The sequence below is a fragment of the Amaranthus tricolor genome, chromosome 16 (assembly GCF_026212465.1).
Source record: "Amaranthus tricolor cultivar Red isolate AtriRed21 chromosome 16, ASM2621246v1, whole genome shotgun sequence".
Taxonomy (NCBI): domain Eukaryota; kingdom Viridiplantae; phylum Streptophyta; class Magnoliopsida; order Caryophyllales; family Amaranthaceae; genus Amaranthus; species Amaranthus tricolor.
In genome coordinates this window covers 21,717,918-21,738,481 of record NC_080062.1, presented here as the reverse complement: position 1 = coordinate 21,738,481, position 20,564 = coordinate 21,717,918, and the positions used below count along the sequence as shown (strand labels likewise).

At 34.4% G+C, this 20,564-nt stretch overlaps 1 protein-coding gene across 2 annotated transcripts; it reads right to left on the bottom strand.

Moving 5' to 3' along the window:
* Nucleotides 1-104: 104 nt before the first annotated feature.
* LOC130803322 (uncharacterized) lies at nucleotides 105-19,573 on the bottom strand. 2 transcript variants are annotated; one of them, XM_057667523.1, is made up of 16 exons: nucleotides 19,277-19,573; nucleotides 18,883-19,143; nucleotides 15,955-16,052; nucleotides 10,338-10,500; nucleotides 10,139-10,249; nucleotides 8,501-9,430; nucleotides 8,270-8,422; nucleotides 8,091-8,190; nucleotides 7,899-7,993; nucleotides 4,955-5,143; nucleotides 3,507-3,563; nucleotides 3,352-3,423; nucleotides 3,100-3,198; nucleotides 1,670-1,801; nucleotides 1,398-1,571; nucleotides 105-646 (listed from the first exon to the last, which is right to left on the bottom strand). In XM_057667523.1, exons 1-16 carry the CDS (start codon nucleotides 19,385-19,387, stop codon nucleotides 482-484), a joined length of 2,910 nt encoding a protein of 969 aa, XP_057523506.1. In that variant the 5' UTR covers nucleotides 19,388-19,573; the 3' UTR covers nucleotides 105-481. The 2 variants fall into 2 exon arrangements, 1 of the variants encoding a protein (XP_057523506.1); XR_009039865.1 differs by lacking the exon at nucleotides 105-646 and having other exon boundaries at nucleotides 1,432-1,571; nucleotides 3,161-3,198.
* Between the last annotated feature and the right edge of the window lie 991 nt (nucleotides 19,574-20,564).

Here is a 20,564-nt window from a genome sequence, read left to right as displayed (position 1 = left end):
ACGGAGAAAAAATTCCGTTGAACCGCCTCTTCCGAGGCATTCAAGCTCAGCTGTAATTGTTAAGTTTGGCCACTTACGATATCTGAAATCTGCTCGATGAGATAGAAGTATAGAACACAGGCATCATATATACAAGCAAAAACTAGCCAAAACCTTTCTGTGAAATCTGTCTGCTTAATAAAATTACACAACCACTTCAGTTCACTAAGACAATGAAAAGATTACATAAAGTTACACCAATATAGGTTAAAAAAAACAACCTGCAACAGTACAAAACTTTCAAGCGCCGAAGGCTGTCTGCTTCATTTAACGAGCTCATAAAAAGAATTCAGCATCAGGAAAAGAATTTATGGCAATCGTGTGACCTAAGGTAGGGACATTGCACAGCGTCGATCTCTTTGACTTGCAGAAGATCCTTTAAATGCGATAATACTACGGAATATATCTGTTTTTCTGATACATAGAAAATGAAGCTATCGAATTATCCAGGTCTGCCAGGAATGGTTTTTCCAGATTTAACTGATTCAGATCCAGGAGCTGTCATCATGTTACCATTATCAGACATGTAGTAGTAGTTATAATTGATTCTTGTCACTAAATTTGCCAAATGAGGAAAGTGTCCCACATTCAGCTTAAAGGATAGTACCTGCAAACACAAAACCAGCAAAAATCATTATTCACTCCCAAATAGACTTGTCAAATAAGTCGGTCGTTCGTTCGGGATTTACCCAACAAGTCATAGATTTATTATTAGTAAATAGCTAAATGTTAAGATTTTACTCATCATCATCTTATCTAATGTATCCCGCTCATAGGAAACTATGATCAGGGTCTGGAGAGGAAAGGAAGGCGACAACTCATACCCATAAAGAAGAGTACGGCCAAAGAATCCTTCTGCTCGAGAAAGATCCACTGATGAATGTAGTCAAAAACATAAAAATAAATAAAATAAAATAAATTGGGCCAAAACAACTTTTAAGCCATAGTTGTAGAATTTGATTCAAATAAAAAAATGGCGAAATAATAGCTGGTTACAACTCGACAATATCAATGTAGAACTCAAAAATTTACAAAAATTTAGAAAAACCGGCCAGGTTGGTCAGTTGATTCGGGTTTGGTCGAGTTTTAAAGTCTGGTCAAAATTTGATAGGTCTATTCCCAATGAACACGTTGTCATAGTTGATTATAGCAAAGTAGGGAAAGTTGCCTAAAACAAACACTTGTCTATGACAGTTTGTGAAAAACTAACCCTAATTTCTAAGTTTCACAAAGTCCCACACACGAACACTTTGTTAATGGAAAGATTTGGTTTTTTCACGAACAGGCTGCAATTGTCTAAAGAAAGGGTAATTTGAATAAACGTCACAAAAACAGAAAGATATCAAGAGAAAAAATACTCTCAGGAGAAACGCAATGCAATCATCGAACTGCTTCTCAACACGATCAACTTCCATCTGATATTTAGCCTTAATGGCAGAAACTGCCCCACCACTATTAAGCATCTGCTGTATTGAGTAGAAGTCCAAAGCCAATCCAAGGATAGTGTTTATCCTGCTGGCTATCAGCGCCCCCTGAAGTATATACAAAAGCACCATAAATCGAACCAAGAAGAGGCAACATGTGGGTTCTGAATCTAGCTATACAAGCAAACAATAGAGAAGATACCAACCAGCTTATCAGGAACAACAAAGCATTGCCTTTGAATTGATAGCAAGTAGGCCTCATGGACTTCAATTACTTCATCTAAAGAACGTGCTGCAGCAATACCTTGGCACATCTCACGCCATGCACTATGATAGACCTGCATAACCAAATGCATAAAAGAAGTTCTTAAAACTTATAGAAACAGTCTCATTTTGCTACTACTAGACGTCAACGTCCAGTCTTTTATGACAAATTAGATCAAGGATTAAGCATGCAATCAGCAGTTAGCACAATTAGTATAAGTGAAATTTTGCTAGCTTAGTCTAGAAATAACATCATACAAGTATACTACCCCATCCAAGCAAGAAGACAAGAATACAGACCTAGGTAACTAAGCCCATCCATAGTTCTCACTAATAACCACGAGTTTATCACCAGACACATTGTTGATCAAACTCATGAATACGGGGCTTTTTGACATGGGGGAAACAAAAAGGGAAAAGTAATCAAAATTTGTATTTCCCGTGCTGCTTGTTAAATATTCTGTCGTTTCCCATCCCCCTACTTGCTGTTTAAGTTTACCCCAATTACCTCTACATTAAGTCCCAAACATAGTGTAAAACCATAGCCGCATTGTATCACATTAGCTGCATTGTTAAGGTTATAAAAAAAACGAACCAATATTAACGCGTTTGGGCTGTATCAAGGAATGTCTTATGGTTTTGACCGATATTTACGTGTTAAGATAACCGCATAACTCCCATTAATGCATCACCGTCGCATTATTGCTACAGCGACCGCGACCGTTACTGCATTATTACATAATACACCCAGGGCCCCCTCTATGTGAAAGCCCCATTTTTCTCTATGCCATACCATTGACTTTCATTGACCTACGTCATAACATGCGGCCACACCCACATGACCTGCTAGTCACCAGCCACTACAACCAACACCAAGGCCCCGATGGACCACTATAATTATCACCGGAGATCATCTTTAAGAAGTTCTATACAACATGGTGGCTGTTGATGAAAGAGAAAGAAAGGAGAGAAATTAGAATTAAGGTTTCCCTATTATTTAACTATAATAAATATTAAATTTTCTCACTAATGTTAAAGATCTGGAACTTTAAGGTCAAATATTCATGGTTATTGTTTGAATATAATTTTTTGCACTTTTCTCTTTGCCTTCCCCTTTTTATTAGGATATAATTTTTTAGCAATGTCAGGAGCTTACTTGCTTTTAGAGACTCGCGTTCTTCAACAGAAATCAAATATCATCTGTCATATTAAACTAACTTCGAATTCTTTGGTCAAGAAGTTCAAGGCACAATATAAATTTGTACATGCAATAACTCCCCTAAAGGAGGACAAAAAAATAGTGACAGACATCAAACCAAGTACAGGAAGCTTAACAAGTTTAGTCAATGCAAGTTTTAACAAGAAATCTTACTCTATCCATCACATATTGGTGAAAAGCATCTACAAAATGTAAAAGCTTCTGCTCTACTAACCAATGGCGCTTGCAGTTGACTGTTACCACCCCCTTTTTCTGTAAAATGCCAGCATCAAGAAAGCAGTGTCAAAGTAAAATGGTGGGGATCGTATCAGTTTAATCCAAAGTTATAGTGATACTTTACATTTGCACAGAATCCAAAAGTCAGATCACAACACAGGTAATAAAAGATGAAAGAAAAAAGAGTACCTTCCAGATCCATCTGCGAACTTTGTCCAGTACAAACTTTGCACGCTTGACTTTCAACAAAAAATGCATAACCTACATCATATGTTTCTGAATTAGCAAAAACTGATGCCTATTTAGATAAAAAAAAAAATGTATGGCGCATTTACAAATTTTACCTGGTTATATTTTCTAATTGCCTCTGTGTTGGCAATAAGTTCAAGCGGCCAAGAAACCTACGAGATTGATACAAACACAATTCATCAATGTGTAGGAAAAAAGGATAGAAGATCCTGCTAAGTTATGAACTTTAGATTTAATGAGGTAATTGTTAACAAAACCCACTTAGCAAAGACAGGTGTAGGGCTGCATATGTACAGTACACCATACCCTGGCCATAAAAGAAGTGGACAGTCATTCATGTAATTCTTATTATAATGGAATGTGACTTGTATTCATCAAACAACTTATAAGACTGATAGTTGGATGGTTATTACCCAATCCCAGAGTACAAATCTTTCAAACATAAACACCAGATGCTTCGACACAATTATCCCATATTTTCCAGGATGAAACAAGATTGCCCAATCTAAGAACTCATGATTATTAACTTTAATCACTTGAGTACTACTGCTTATCTCTCCTATTATCACACTAGTCTCTTCAAACCTATAGTTAATTGGCGTGCAATGAGGAAGAGGATGAAGTATGAGGAAAGTGCACTGAGTTTGAACCTTAAGAGTAGATCATATCCCAGCCAACTTGAAAAATAATATAAGCGGAAGACAATAAAAGCCAATGTACCATGTGCACAAGTTGATAATGCTTTCCAAGCAACAATAATGTCAAATCCTTAATCACAAAAAACGTTTTCCAAGATAATTAACAATAAGCATGCTAACGTAATAAGCATGAATTATCAATGTGGCTACTTTTACACGGAGAAAATGAAGCATCTTACAGGATTTTGAGCTTTAATCACTGAAATTAAGTATACATAACCAATAAGGCCTTTACTAGGATCTTCAACATAATCCTAAATATTTTGAGAGGGACAGGGAATAGATTGATTTTTTCTTTTGACATTTTATGAACTGAAACGTAAACTGTCAAATTCAAATGAAAGAATATCAAAATGTACATTGCTGTCATTGGTACAATTGTTACCAACCAATTCTCTGTAATTTTGATAGTCCTTTCTAGTAATACCATAAAAATGTCTATTACGATTTCCAATTCACAAGATTGGAATAACTGCTCCACACCTCATTCAACGCAACAAGTTTAGCTTTATAAGTATGCTACTAGTTTTGCCACTAATTGGGCCTTTAATACAATATACGTGAAACATCTTTGTGGTCACCTAATATCTCTAAAGTGCCTCCTGCAACCATAAGAAGCTCTTCAAGCCTACTCTTAAATTATGATTGGGTTGCTTCCAATATCACCCCAAAGTTGAAGGCAATTGACTCAGGTATTAGCAGAAAATAAAAACTAAAGGTAATCAGATTTGATTTAAGTCCACTATATACCAAGTTCCAAATACATCACTGGAGACTTTCAAACTTAAAAAGGAACACTTAATTAAGATCAATGCATTGTGCAATACAAAAATCATGAAACAGACCTTGTAGGTGAAGTTAAGTACATCAAGACCATTAACACCCATGCTATACTCATGTACTTTACGAGAAGTAGGAGCAACAGAAGTATTCTGCTGATCACTGCCATCAAGACCATGGGGTTTAGTGATGGAGACAACCAACGAATCTGGAGCAGCCAATAGCATGGCATCTGAAGAATTTCTGATTGACTCCTGAAATAGACAACAGAAAAGATGGTAAGTGTCTCAGAGAAACTAAAATACACAAACATCTTTAGTTATATCGAGAAGTAAGGACAAATATTAGTACATGTGGAGGGGCAACAAAGGATTTTCCAATCACAAATTGGCCTTCATCAAGGATCGGCTTAGATGAGATAACTCAATCGATACAAAGAGATGTGCCTTTGTGCATGTTATTTGTTGATGACAATGTTTGGGTAGATGAGACCAAGGAAGGGGGTAAATGCTAAGTTCAAACAATGGATTCACGAGGTTTCGAATTAAGTCGGAGCAAAAGAGTATATGGAGTATAATTTTAGCACAAATGCGATAACGAGAGGCACTATAAAGATAGAAGAAAAGAAATCGCTTCAAGTGGATATTTCAAATACCATGAGACTATATTTAAGAGAAGTAGGGACATCCTAATGTTGCATGAAACAAAGTTCGATGCGATATAAGAAACGGAAACGAGAAACAATAATTTTAAGTTTTGGAAACGTAAGAAACGTAATGCAATCTAATATAATTTAAAAATTGTATATATAAGTTAAAAGAAGGTAGATGACTAAAAATCAAAAAATGAAAATAACAAAAAGAAGTGATGAATGAATGAAAATAAAAGCGAAAAGGAAAAAAAATCAAATATTGAAAAGCAATACCAAAATGGACTTACCTCACTAATAAGCCCATGTATAAACCCCAATAATATACATAACAGTCAAATAAAAAGCAAGCAAGAAAGAAGATAAGGGAAAAGAACTAAAAAACTATCAAAGAAAGGAGGATGAGACAAGGGAATAGAATAATCGGTTGCCACAATAAAAATTAGACAATGGAAACCAAAACCCTAAAAGTTCAAGTAAGTTTTCAACTTTTCCAATTTTTCTAGTTCTTTTTCGCGTTTCATCTCTTAGTATTCTTCTCCACTTTTCTTTGTTCTTTTTGTCTCTCTCTCTCTTATCCTCTCCAAGTTCTTCACTTTTGTTCTCTTTTCTATTCTCTTTGTGTTTAAATTTCAAAGGTTGAGAAAGCCTCAACCACAGCAAACCAGATCGTTGCCGTAGGCGATCTGAGTTGTGATTTGGTACCGTTCTGGTACGAACGATTTGGGACGAAGTATGTGCTATGATCCGCGTTTCACGTTTCTATGGGACATCCAACAAAATGTGACCCACTAAATTAAGTGTGGGTGGACAAAAAAGAATGCGCCTACTGGAATATTATGTGATCCAAGAGTGTCGATGAAGTTAAAAGACAAGGTTTATTATGCGACCATTAGACCATCATTACTATATGTATCAAAATAAAGGATCATAGTAAAAAGATGGGAGTAGCAGAAATGCAAATGCTTCAATGGATGAGTGGACATACCTTGAGGGATTTAATTCAAAACGAAGATATAAAAAAGGGTTTAGGAGTTGAAAATATTGAAGAAAAGATGAAAGAAAATGTTTTAAGACGGTTTGGGCATGTGCAAAGACGTGGTATTAGCAAATTGGTGTGTAAGATAAAAGTTAGAGCAAAAGACTTAAAAAGAGGGCGAGGAAGACCGAAGATGACTTGGAGGACAAGAGTAGAAAAAGACATGAAAGATCTAGAAGACTAGAATTAAAAATGGAGATGGTAGATAATTGAAATGAATGGAGAAGAAGAATCCATGTGACAACCATTGGAACTGATATATTGGTTCATGTAGCCGACCCCAATCTTAAAAAGATTGAGGCTCTAGCATTGTTGTTGTTGTTGTTGTTGTTGTAGGATGAATCAAAACACGACTCTACAATCCAATTCAACAAATTTTATCTTAGTTATAATTACATAAGCTTGTACAACATCTTTCACTGATTCCTAAACTCATTATGAATAACCAAATTGACTTCTCCAAAACAACAAGGAGTGTATGTGTATGTGTATCTGATGAGTAAAGCTAATAATATACGAATGTAAAAGTTGAGTGGATTGAATATGCATTTACCAACAAACAAAATAGTATGAGAACTGTTTTAAGACAAACAAAAATAGAAAGGACAAATGCAGAGGAAATGTGGGAGGACTTGACTGAGTTCCTAATAATTAGAATGAGTAGTGCAGATGAATTAGGAAGAAAAGGGACTTCTTTCATTAGATATCTACAATGTAAAACTCATTGTGAAGCTCCCAAATCTCGTTTATTGCCAAATTCCAAGCCCAGAGCATTCAAAAAACTTAAAACCCTTTCAACAATCCTTCATCTTACAGCCACAACAAAAATCAGGGGTTGGCTATCAGAAACTATCTTTTCAGCGTTTCCGTTGCAGGCCCCTAGAACCAGGTCTTTAGAGAAAAAATGGCTCATTATTATCCACATACAAACATTACAAGCTCAGATTTTATGCACTCATCATACCACCAAGGCATCAATGAATCCATTGAGGGTTCATATCAAGATTCTCCAATTATTAGAATTCTACATGTCCTTAAATAGAACAGTTGATGTTAAGTCAAATGATCATCCACTAAACATCTTAGTTTATTTGTAACAAATTTGTTCATGTATTTAGGAACCCGAATTATGTATAGAAATGTCCATTTCTGAAAAGTGAACTGAATTTTAAATGTCAACATAAAGTAGGAGTTCTTTACAACTCTTTACTTCGTTCCTGATCTCTTGGAGTCATACTCAAGGCTGGATAACTAATGTATAACATCACAATCAAAATGGTCTTAGAAACTATTTTGTTAATAAAATTCTGGGAACCCTCACCTGCAGTATCATGTTCAACTCAAATTCATCATCCCACGACTCTCCTTTATCCAGCTTATTAAAAATTACTATCAAGAAGTGCTGAAGTAGATCCCCTGAGAAAAGAATTCACAGCCATTTGAAAAATAAGATCACTGTATACTATGGCAACAATACTCCACATAAATGGCGGGTTATGTAGCAGAAATTTACCTGAACCAAGCAAGTAGATAGCACGCAGAACTTCCAGCTCATCCATCAGTCTCCAATCCTGGAGTAATTTGGACAGCATGTGACTTCCAATGATATCCACCTGAAGTATGCAAAAAGATTTACAGAGTAAAACTCTGCACTAACTGCAGATGAATACAATTTTATATAACTGTAAGAACCTGCTTCTTAATGTAGACTGTGAGACATTCTTGCAGGATAACCAAAGGCAGTGGACAGCCCTTTGGCTCAGCATATTGAATCCAGTGGAGAATTTTGGAGGACAAAGTACTATTTTTCTGAAGAGGAAATAGTTCTGACATCTGAATGTTGTCCTAATAACAAAAAAGAAATCAACTATAGAAAGGTGATTAGCATAATTTTATTTTAAAACGAGAATTTGAATAACTCACCTGATATGATGGGAGAACTGTTGGAAAGGGGAACATGCTTTCCATGAGTCTTGTTTCTTCTATCGAACGAAGATATTGTGATTCACTAAATTGAAAACCAAAAGCAAAATTGGTTTGTGTGGTTGACGAAGCTCCTCTACTCCCAATATTATAAATTGCCTCCCGTAAATCCTCATCATTTAGTGGGGGAAGGTTGGCACCGCTCGACAAAGACAAGATTCTCAGTGCATCTTTGTTGTTGTTCAGTAAGTTTTGACAAATTGTAATAACAGGATTTTCAGGACAGAAAGATTTCACAAGTAGCTGTTCATTTATAAGACTGGTGTTTACATCTCCTTTACCATGAGACAATGAGGTTTCCACTTGACGAGATGCTTCTCGTTCCTGTAATGCATTGTCCAAACACTCCACCCAAATTTTCCTCGCACATGTCGTAGCAGAACTTGTATCATCTCTTGCTCTAAGTTTTTGCCTCTCCACTTCACATCGCAATACACAAGGAATCATAGAGGGTAACTTATCTTGCAAAAAATAATTATACACATGATCCCCATGGCCTATAATACCTGCCACAGACACAAAAAAAACCTCTACCAATGTCAATCCTGGTGCACTGTACCTTCGACGTACTTCAGAAAGCTCTGTAGAACCACTAAAGGTTTTAAGACTATCCAGGTTTCCATATCTCCCTCCTGAAGGTGATGTCACATTCGAAGTCATAGGAACATGCCTGATTAGCTGCAGAGACTTTCCAGCTGAAATAATTTCTTTAGCTATGTCCTTGATAAACAATGGGCATGCCGGATGCTTCACAGCCATGCCAGAGATCTCAGTTGCAACCTTTTGATGCGTCAGGGTTCTCGATAGATAGCTCTTTTCCCAGAATTCAGTGTCATTAATTGACATGGATTTATTTTCATAGAAGAACAACTATAAGAAACAAAGAAATGCATATCAAGAAAAAAGGTAAAAAGCAAAATTGAGAGAAGACATAAAAATAGTAGAATACTCATCAGTCATCACTAGATTAATACCTTGTTTAAGGAATTCATGAACCAAAGTTTAATTAAGGTTAAAAGAATAGAAAGTATCTCTTATGTAAAGGCTGCTAAATTTATCCTTAAGAAGGCAAAAAGAACACCAATCTATAAAGAGAGCACCAAAAAAAGCTTATTTCATTATCCCATGGCATATATAAACCACATTAATCTTCACCAAACTAAAACATGGTCAAAATGATTGACATCCAAATCTATGTTCCTCCCTCAGGTAATTACCAGGCAATTCCAGTCTACAATACATCCCAAATTACCATAGTGCAAAAATGTGATAACGGTTGCAATTGCGGTAATGGAAGTGATACAATTATTGTAACGCTTAAATATCGGTCAAAAGAATGAGATCCCTTTACACGATCCATAATGTGGTTTTTCACACCTTTACAACACGAAAAATATCAGTTCTTGTTTTAAACCTTTGCAATGCAACCGATGCGATGTGGCCTTGTTTTCGCGGTACGCAAACTACATTGTGGCAAAACTTCCTAGAAAATTATACTAGGCCTTGTGAGGAAAATATTCCCAAGAATATGACATTAATAAAATAACACTATCGGCAGTATTTCTCTGTGGATATTACCTCATTATATGGATCATCAAGAATTCCTTCAAAAATCCAGGAATCTAGAATCTCAATATATGGCACCAGACTTCCAACAAATAAATGAAGGAGCATCCGGTATGCTTCCTCCTGAAAAAGCTTAATTAGTCACTAAGAATAGTCAAAACTATTGAAATAAAAGAAATAAAACAAATGGGCTGGGTTACTTTCTAACAACCTCACCACCCTGCACAAGACAACTTTCATTTAGCTTCTTGTAAAGATTATCAAGAATATGAACAGCCACTTCAGCCACAGGGATAGAATTCAGGGAATCAAACCAGAACTTTGGGACTGCTTCACGGACTATTTGTAACAAAAACTCAGCTCCTGAACAAAGGCTAATAAACTATGCATAGTCAGATGCTACATATCCAATATCAAAGCGACAATGGAACTCAACTCAAACCTATTTTTATGCATGTGAGCTTATACAAGGAAAAGCAAGATATCTAAAGTCAATAATGGATAAGAAATTTCCATGTATCTAAGAAGAAACAAAGCCAATGAGCTCTAAGGTCTAGGAGTACAATACAATGTCTTTTCGTTGCCAATTAAGGATTTCACTTTACAATTGTGCATGAATAATAAATTTTTCATATTGGCATTTCAAACATAATAAAAAGACATTTAACATGCAATATTAAAAGCATCAGAAGCATATTGAAGATTTCTGAAATTTATGAAAGATAGGGAAACAAATATACCAAATTAATTGACATTTCAAACGTAAATAGTAAAAAACTGACAATTATTCAAGCCCAACCATAGAAAAAATAGTGGTCATTGATGTGTTTGCGGAAATCGTCGTGGTGTCGCGGAAAATGGCTATAACGGAGTAATAATGTGAATCGTGGCCGATGCAGTGTGAATTTGAAAGAAAATAAAAAATCACATAAGGGTGTTTTGAACTTATAATTGCATTTTTGTTGTTGAACTACTATTATTATGCAATAATAAGCCCATACAGGGGCAAAGCCAGGAGGGACAACCAAATTATCGATATACTAGCAAATTATTTACTAATTAAAAAGTAGTTAAACTATGCAAATTTTTAAATCATATAAACTGAAATGAACTTGAATCATAGCAAAAATTATATTTAACAAATAGAGTTGATGCTTCCCTATATAGTTAAATGGAACATGTAACGTAACCACGTTTTGCGATTCAAGAACGTTAGTTCCCAATCACCACGAAACGTGACCCAAATCGTTCAAGGTGACGTCCCAGTGTAGAAAACTTTTTTAAAAGGTATTTTAACCTTTATTTACAAATTAAAGAATAATGAAAGGAGGAAAAACAAGATGAAACCTAGAAAACCAAAAAAATTCCACTTAAAAACATATACTCATACAAAAAATTCCAGTATCCGTACCCCGTTCCTAATCGAATGTCGTTCCAAGTAACAATGCTTCCTTATAATTATCCCTTTTAAAAAAAATAAGTGTTTATGACTCCATATATTTGATTCGCAATGCTCCAAAAAATACACTATTAAAATTAAAATAGCAAAAACATAAACACACACTAAAAAGGATGAATGAAAAATTATGAAAGGTTAAGAGTAAGACATTATAAAAATGTAAATTTACTAGTCTATAAAAATTAATAGTTTAAAGGCAAAATTATAAGAAACTACCTAATCTAAATGCTCTTATTTAAAAAACTACCTTATCTAAATTATTTTGCAAAAAACTACCTAATATAATACAAATGTTCGCAAATGACTACATGTTAACGATTATCGTTTGTTGACTGTTACCTTAACCCTTTGACCAGCACGTGGAGTGTCACGTGAGTTATCAAAACAGGCCAGTAAACTCAGAACTCGGGATTTTCACTTTCTCACTTGTTGATGGATTCCATAGGAACAAATCACAATCGACATCAATCCCACTAAAAAAACCCATACACACAAGATTACAAAGGACTGCATTAATGGAGTTGGAAGTAACAAGTTCAACTCTTGTGGGTCGAATAGTGTCACATTCTTGGTCCGTGCATAATTCTTGAGGAACTTTAGTGGTTGAAAGTTCGGTTAAAGAGTCATTAAATAGAGAAAAGTGGATTGAAGTGACATAAGAAGGGAGTAAAGGAACTCGGTGAGAATGTTTAAGAAGGAGAATTTAGAGTTTGAAAAAGAGTGATCAATGTAAGAAGAAATGAAAGAAGATGATGTGATTAAGGAATACCATGATTTGCGGACTGATGAAAAGCGTTGAATGGATTTGGCAGGAAGAAGGAGGATTTTTGTCTCAATCGCTAATGGAAGGACGGTCGCCATTGATGAAAAATTGTATGTGATCAAGGATCGAGGGTTTCTTATTTGTCGATTTGATTTGCATGTTTACGAATGAGAGAGTTGATCAGAGTTGATCAGGATCATAAAAAACGCAAGTCTTAAACCTTCTTCCAGGATTTTCCTTGGTCCATGAAACACTCCTTGCAAAGGGAACTCAACAACCACATTTTTCAGGCTTCGAATTTGTTTTTGAAAAAGGAGAATACATTACTAATTAATGGCGGAATGATTGTCGGAGAAATTAGGGTTCTTTGAAGGATTTAATTTGGAAAATCAAGGAGAAAGGGGAAAAACGTGGGTTTGATGAGAGAAATTAGGGTTCTTTGACATTTTACCATTATTTCCTTCTGTTAAACCAAACATTAAAAAGTAGAGGTGTTCATTCGGGTCATTGGGTCAGTTTGTTTGAATATTAAAACTCGATTTGTTTGAATGAATAACAATAATCTAAACTATCTTATTGGCTATTACATACTTAGACGTATTAGTGTTATTGAGTACTCTAAACTAATAGTCCCTCTAATTCAAAGTAATTCTCTCGATTTCTTTTTAGGCTTGTTACTAACTTATTAGAAATTTCGAATATATTACTAGAGAGAGAATTTATGCAAATTTCAAATGAGACATTTGTTTTTAATTAGAGGGAGTATAAGCTATTAGAATATACATTACTCTATTACACTAATAATCGATCGTATTTCTAAGTTTGATAATTGAAACTTATTATAATAAAGTGAATTAGATTAATCAAGTAATCATAACCATTTTATATGATATTATGTATTTTTATATGATATTATGTATTTATACTTATTAGTGACCTTGAATACTTTACTAATAAATCTATTACACTAATAATTGATCGTATTTAATCTATAGCTTAATAATGTTCGGAACTAGACCTATTGGAGTGAATGAAACTAATACAAACTATCTTATAGTTATAGACTATCATTGACAATTAACTTAACGTTATTACTTATTACTAATCTTGAATACTCTAAACTAAAGTAATTTATAGGCTATTAATAATCGATCGTAATTCAAAGTTCACTTATCGTGATTCGATCTATTATAGTAAATAAAACTAATACTCCACCTTTTTTGTTACTTTGAATTAAATAGCCTAAATTATGCAATTTGACCAAATTCAATAATAAAAATATTTAATATTTGATATAAAATATTTATATTACTCAAATAAATTACTTTAGATAACTAAATGTCCAATTTGATGAATATATTACTCAATTGATACATCACTTATTCTAAGTCGTTGATCTTTGTATATAGAGGTGTGAGATATGGATGGCAATTCAGTCCGAATCCGCCCATGATTCGACTCGATTCGAGGATTTTAATCCGATTCGACGTGTTTATATATAAGTTATTTAATAACCTCATAATTCTAAATAATTCTTATTCAATTTTATTGCTAATTAGCTTTTTTAAGAAAATATTCATTAAAATAGTATTTACCATTAATTAAATTTAAGCCATTGATGATGTGTAATGTGGATGAATGAATGGTTTAGATAATGTCCACCTCATCAATCCTTAAAAACTTTCAATAACCAATTACATACAACTACGAATGCCACATGAATTTTGGATTTTAACCATTAATTTCAAAATGGTTTCAATCTTAGCCCTTCATTATTTTTCTCATCAGAGTAAATAGAAAGCAATAGAAAGCAAGATAAGTCCAGATTGAAGTGTTGAAGAAACATCTGAGTTTTTGTATTGTTCCACTTCAGTATGTTTCTAAGGTTTTTGTAATGTACTTATTGGTTTATAATTGATATCAATATCATGGGGAATCTTATTTATTTATAGATAATCTTGTTTACAATGTTTCAATATTAGAAATTAGTTTTCAAATATTCAAAAAAAATCCTAATTCGAAAACTGAAATTAGATGAAAAGTTGATTCGGATTTATAACAGTTCGATTAATAATCGGTTCGGGTTTGTATCAGTTCGGGTTAAAAACAGTTCGATCTTAATCGGTTTTAGTCAGGTTGCATTCGGCTACGTGCATAATTCAGGTCGTATTTGACTCGGGTCGATCACTGTTGAGTTCGGGTAACATCGGTTAACGTTTATATGTCGGTTATAAAATTCGGTTGCAGTTCGAGTTCGATTTTGCCCTTTTCAGTTATCAAACGGTTCTACTGCAGTATCGGTTCGGATAATGCCGGTTCGGTAAACCTAAAAAATTAACATTTTTTCAGGTCGGATAATTTTCGATTCCGAGTCGGATTTTCGGGTCGGGTTAGATTTGAACAGCTCTACTAAAAAGCATAATTTCTCCCTTTTCCTTTCTCTTCCATCATTTTCTTTTCTTTTTAGTTCTTTCCCAACCTGTACCATAATAAAACTAAACACATTGTTACTCCCCTCCTTCAAAGCCTTTTTATCGGATCACTAGCCACTAATGCAACATCTAAGGTTTGACCATTGCTTATTTGACATACCTTAAAAAATGAATTAAATCAATGTGAAACATTTTTCATTTTAAACATTAACAACAAAATCAATCCACTATCGAAAAATTCCATTGAGCCAGATCATTAGAGATCTCTAATAAAGCCAGACTTTTACCTACTTACTCAAGACATAAATCAATCAAGCAAAGTTAATCATTCCACTAAAGGCCGCGAATATTAAGACTACTTCCATACAAGTTAATATTCGTTAAAGTATCTGTCATTCTCGCTAAAGGTCTACAAATTTTTAACCATATCATTAAAAAGGAGTTAAGAGCTTTTACAATTCAAAAGTTTCTAACTTCCACACAAGAAAGCAAACCATCATGTTAAGATTAAGATGTATGATGTCACTAGTGGAAGTTAAATATAACGGCAAGTTCATAAAATAGTGACTCCTTGAAGGAAGTTTCACTTTTGAAAGCTGGCTAAATAACTCCATGATGAGAATAGGGTAGATGTTACTGAAACGTTCTCTCTAACTAGCACTTTCTTGTTGGTATAAAAAAGACTTAGTCAGATCACAAGAATTAATAACTCCAGTTGTATTTAACCCCAACCCCTAACCTACGTAGGAAAAAACCACTTAATGGTATTGGAATGCTATTGTGTAGTCATCTTTCTTCCCAAAAGAGACCAAGCAGTCCAGTCACATGCAACACCAATACATATAGTTAAGCATTATAGTCCTGAATGCATTGTTGTTTCTTAAAACCAGAATCTGAGCACATTTGACCCCAATCCCTACCTCCAAGCCACTTAGTATGGAATGTTGTTTGTTTTAGTATTGATTCCAAAAAGAAACAAACACAAGTCTAATTACGCCTACACTCAAACAAACACATGGCATTTCTCGTAGTCCTCACAATCCATCTCAAATGAACAACTAAATCATAAAACAAAAACATGAACCTCTCTTGTTAAATAACATGAACTAAGGCACAACAAAAAATTGGAAGTATAATGGAAATTTCTTTCTACAAGTGTTATATGAAAGCACACCTGGAAAAAGTGTTTGCCATCCCTAATAGTGTAGGAACAACCCTTGGATTAGAGTCATTAATCTTTATTTCTTCCTTCAAAGCAATATCTCGTGACCTCTACATGTAACACAAGTTAACATAGTAAGCATCAAAAGATAAACAATATATCCTTTAAACTATTGCAGATCTGACTATCTCACAAGACTACTTTACAAATCTATATATATAAGCAATAACATATACATTATTAGCTATTAAAAGGTTGTTAGATTGTCGTCCAGAAGCAACACGCAATTGTCTAAGTGTATCGTCAAATAAGCAAGAGAAGGTTACTTATACTCTTAGTTTTAAAAGCATGCCTAACTTTGTGCCTTGTATACACTTCACGCCTTGTGTGCTTGATGCACCTCCTTGTTGGGCTGGGTAATTGTCTTATGCTTGTTTGTTCGAAGAAGAAATAAAACTTGAAACTCAAATTTTCTTGAATATGAAGTTCAAAAAACAATTGCTTCTTTAAGAAAATCAAAAAGCATGCCAAGATAAAATAACTTTGGAAATTTATGTTCTCATTATAATAGTTTTATGCTAAAGTGGTGTCTACCGCAATGATAATGATGTTTTCAAGCTTGTTGATACTAAAATATGAATATCATGTTGTTTGAAGTATTATATATGGTTTAAATTTGATTTTTAAGCTTTAGCGAAAAAGTGTGCCAAACCTACAAAAAGCTCACGCCTTTGCTTTGCATTTAGCACCTAGGCTCTAAGGACCTTTTGTGCCTCGGTGTATCTCACGCTTTTTGACACTAAAATTAGACTAGGACGTCGTTCGAAAATAACGTGCTACATAAGGTTTAAGCATAGAAGGTTAAGGAAAAACAAGGCTTGGGATCTGGGAACATTGATAGCTTGACTAATTGGTTGTTATAGCTGGTAGATATCATGGAAATGAGAAAAAAATAACATTTTATATCTACAAGAGACAAAATGGGCTATAGCTGGTATAATTATGCAGAAAGAATGATAGAACTATAAAACCAAAAATTATATATGGTAAAAAGATTTTGAACTTCATAAGTGCCTATGTACCACAAATGGGGATAAAGGAATCAATTAAAAGGAAATTTTAGACGGATCTAAATGAGATAGTGTAAAACATACCAATACATGAGAAGCTCTATATCGGAGGTGATTTAAATGGGCATGTAGGGGTATGTCACAATGGCTACGAAAGTGTTCATGGAGGCTTTGGCTATGGAAATGCAGAAGGAAAATCCATTTTTGGATTTTGCACTCTCATATGATTTGGTTGTTACTAACACATCATTTAAGAAGAAAGATACCCACTTGATCACTTTTAAAACTAGATCAAAAGCAATCCAAAGTGACTCCTTTTTGATAAGGATAATAGATGGAAGTAGTTGCCTAAATTATAAGATTATCCCTAGAGAGTGTGTAGCCACCCAACACAAACTCTTTGTCTAAATTCACCTTCAAGCAAGACCCAAATGAAAAAAAAAATGCAAAGAACGTAGGATAAATAGTGGAAATTAAAAGATCATAATACTAAAATTTTCGCCAAGAACGTTGTTAAAGAAGCTGATTGGGAGATGAATTCAGATGCAAAGGATACCTAGACAAAGATGAAAACTTGCGTCACTCGAATTACTAAGAAGATTTTAGGAGAATCAGAAAGAAGGATACAGCGTAGTGGAATTAGGACTTTTCAAGGTAGCTATCAAGGTAAGCAAAAATCTTATCTAGCATTAGGAAAATGTAGAAATGAGGAATACTCAACCAAATATAAAAAATTAATTCGTGAGGTAAAATTAAAAACTTTTGAAGAGGTGTTACTAGATTCTAAAGGAGAAAATATATAGGACGACAAAGAGAAGACAAGCGAAACCTGTTGACATAGGTGAAGTAAACAGTTAAAGATAAGGATAAAAATATTCTAGTTTAGGACGAGAACATCAAGAATCGATGGAGGGAGTATTTTGATGAGCTATTTAATAGACATCAAGAAATTGTTGTAGGGGCCCAACAATTACTCCCTTTGATGAAAATGAAGAGTTTATGCGAATATAAAAATCGAAGGTAAGGAGGACTTTGAAGAGAATGAAGTTAACGAAAACGACTAGGGTAGTTGGTATACCTATTGAGGTATGGAGATGCCTAAGAAGATTGGAGTAACTTGTCTAACTGATCTATTTAACAAGATTTGTAAGACAAACAAGATGACCAAAGAGTGGAGAAGAAATACTCTAGTGCCCATTTACAAGAACAAGGGATATGTCCAAGATTGCTACAACTATCGGGAAATAATACTTAAGAACCATACGATGAAGTTATGAAAAAGAGAGATACATATGAGGATATGTACAAGCATATCAAAGAACCAATTTGGATTCATGCCAAGAAAATCTACAATGGAAGTAATACATCTTATGAGAGAAACAATAGAGTACTATAGGACTAGAAATACAGACTTTATATGATTTTTATTGACTTGGAAAAAGCATACGACCAAGCACCTAAAGAAGTACTTTGGTGAACGATAACAAAGAAGGGCATTCCCAAGAGAGATACATTAATACAGAGCAAGATATGTATCACGAAGTCAAAACAAATATTAGGACATGTGTGTGGGGGGGGGGGGGGACACAAGATTTTTCAATCACAATTCACCTTGATCAAGGCTCAACCCTAAGCCCTTTTTTTTTTGCAAGCGATCCTAGATGTGATCACTCAATCAATACAAGGAGATATGCCTTGGTGCACATTGTTTGTTGATGACATTGGACCCAATATATTGGTCACTTTAGCCGACTTCAAGATTTTGGTATTGAGGTTTTGGCATTGTTGTTGTTAATGACATTATTAGCAATTAAGTTGTACAACAATACGGAATTAGGGGAAACAATGCATTTGAAAAAGAAGAACAGACCTTAAGCCAAGCAGAAACTGAACTCCCGAATGCTCTTAACGTAGGAAAGCATTTGCCCTCTTTCTCAATTTTTTCAACAACAAACTCAACTAGCCTTAAACAAGTAGCAGCATATAAAAAGTGATTGAGTACATCATGTAAGCTCTTTTGAGAAAGATGTGTCACATAAATCCCAATTTTGGCATAAAATCGACAACCAATTTCATCCCAAGTGAAGAACGGGCTAGAATTACCCTGTAATATATGCAGTATACCTTGAACCTAAAAAACAATAGAAAACAACAACCAAACATCAAAGCGTTTTCAAATGGGCACAATTTAATGATCAAACAAATGGTAAAAACTAAAAACCCAGGTGAGATTCACGAAAAAACGGACAAGTAAAAAAGAATACCAGTTCAAATTCAGTGGATTTGAGGGAAGACATTGATGCCGCAAAATAAATTCCATCAGTGAAGGAAGTATGAATCCTACTAATTAAACTAGTGGGAGTTTCACCTTCCATGGATGCTTGTGGTTAATCAATTAGCATTGCAAAATGAACTACACTCAATGGTGGGAATTGGGAAACATCAAATGTCAAAATTTGAACGAGTTATGAAGCGATTTGAGTCAAATAATTCAAAAAATTTGAGTTTCGTGCGTTACTTTTACCTACCGGAGAGGAGACGGGGGGCAACAGATGTATAGTATGTTGGTCTTCATTTAAGTCATCAGTATTAATTTTGAGTCTCAGTGTTAAAATTTGAAAAAAATAACAGCATTGAACAATTTTATTTCAAAAATAAGCTCCGTGAAAATTTTATTCTCAAAATAAGTGTCCGTACATTCAAACTTAGACTTGGTGTAAGTCGCTGTTACTAACAGGCAACAGCGAAAATCAAAAAAAAAAAAAGAAAAAATAAAAGCCTAAGTCGTTGTTACTAACAGCGACTTAAGGAGTTGACCAGCGAATTAACGAAGCAGACTTAATCTCATAGGTTGGAATGAGGAAGTAACTGAAATAACGAAGCAGACTTAAGTCGCTGTTACTAACAGCGAATTAAAACAAAAAAAAAAATTTTTTTTTTTAAGTCGCTGTTAGTAACAACGACTTAATAAGTTTAAAGTTTTCAGTTCTCAGTTACTTCTTCATTCCAACCTACGAGATAAAGGGGTTGACCAATTAACCTTAAAGTCGATGTTACTAACAGCAACTTAAGGAGTTGACTGGTCAACTCCTTAAGTCGCTGTTAGTAACATCGACTTTAAGGTTAATTGGTCAACCCCTTTATCTCGTAGGTTGGAATGAAGAAGTAACTGAGAACCCAGTCAACTCCTTAAGTCGCTGTTAGTAACAGCAACTTATGGGTTTTATTTTATTTTTTTTGTCTTTTGCTGTTAGTAACAACGACTTTTACCAAACCTAGGTTTGAATGTACGGACGCTTATTTTGGGAATTAAGTTTCACGGAGCTTATTTTGGGAAAAAAGCTGTTCAATTGTCTTATTTTTTTCAAATAAAAATAAAAATTTTTGCAAAAAACTACCTTACATAATCCATTTTTTTGCAAAAGACTACCTTGTAACGGAATTTGGCATTTGACCGGCAGATTTAACCTTTGACTAGCACGTGCCAGGCACGTGGTCTCTTTATTAACCTAAAATCGTCTTCTTTTCAATTCAGAGCATTCGAAATCGCTT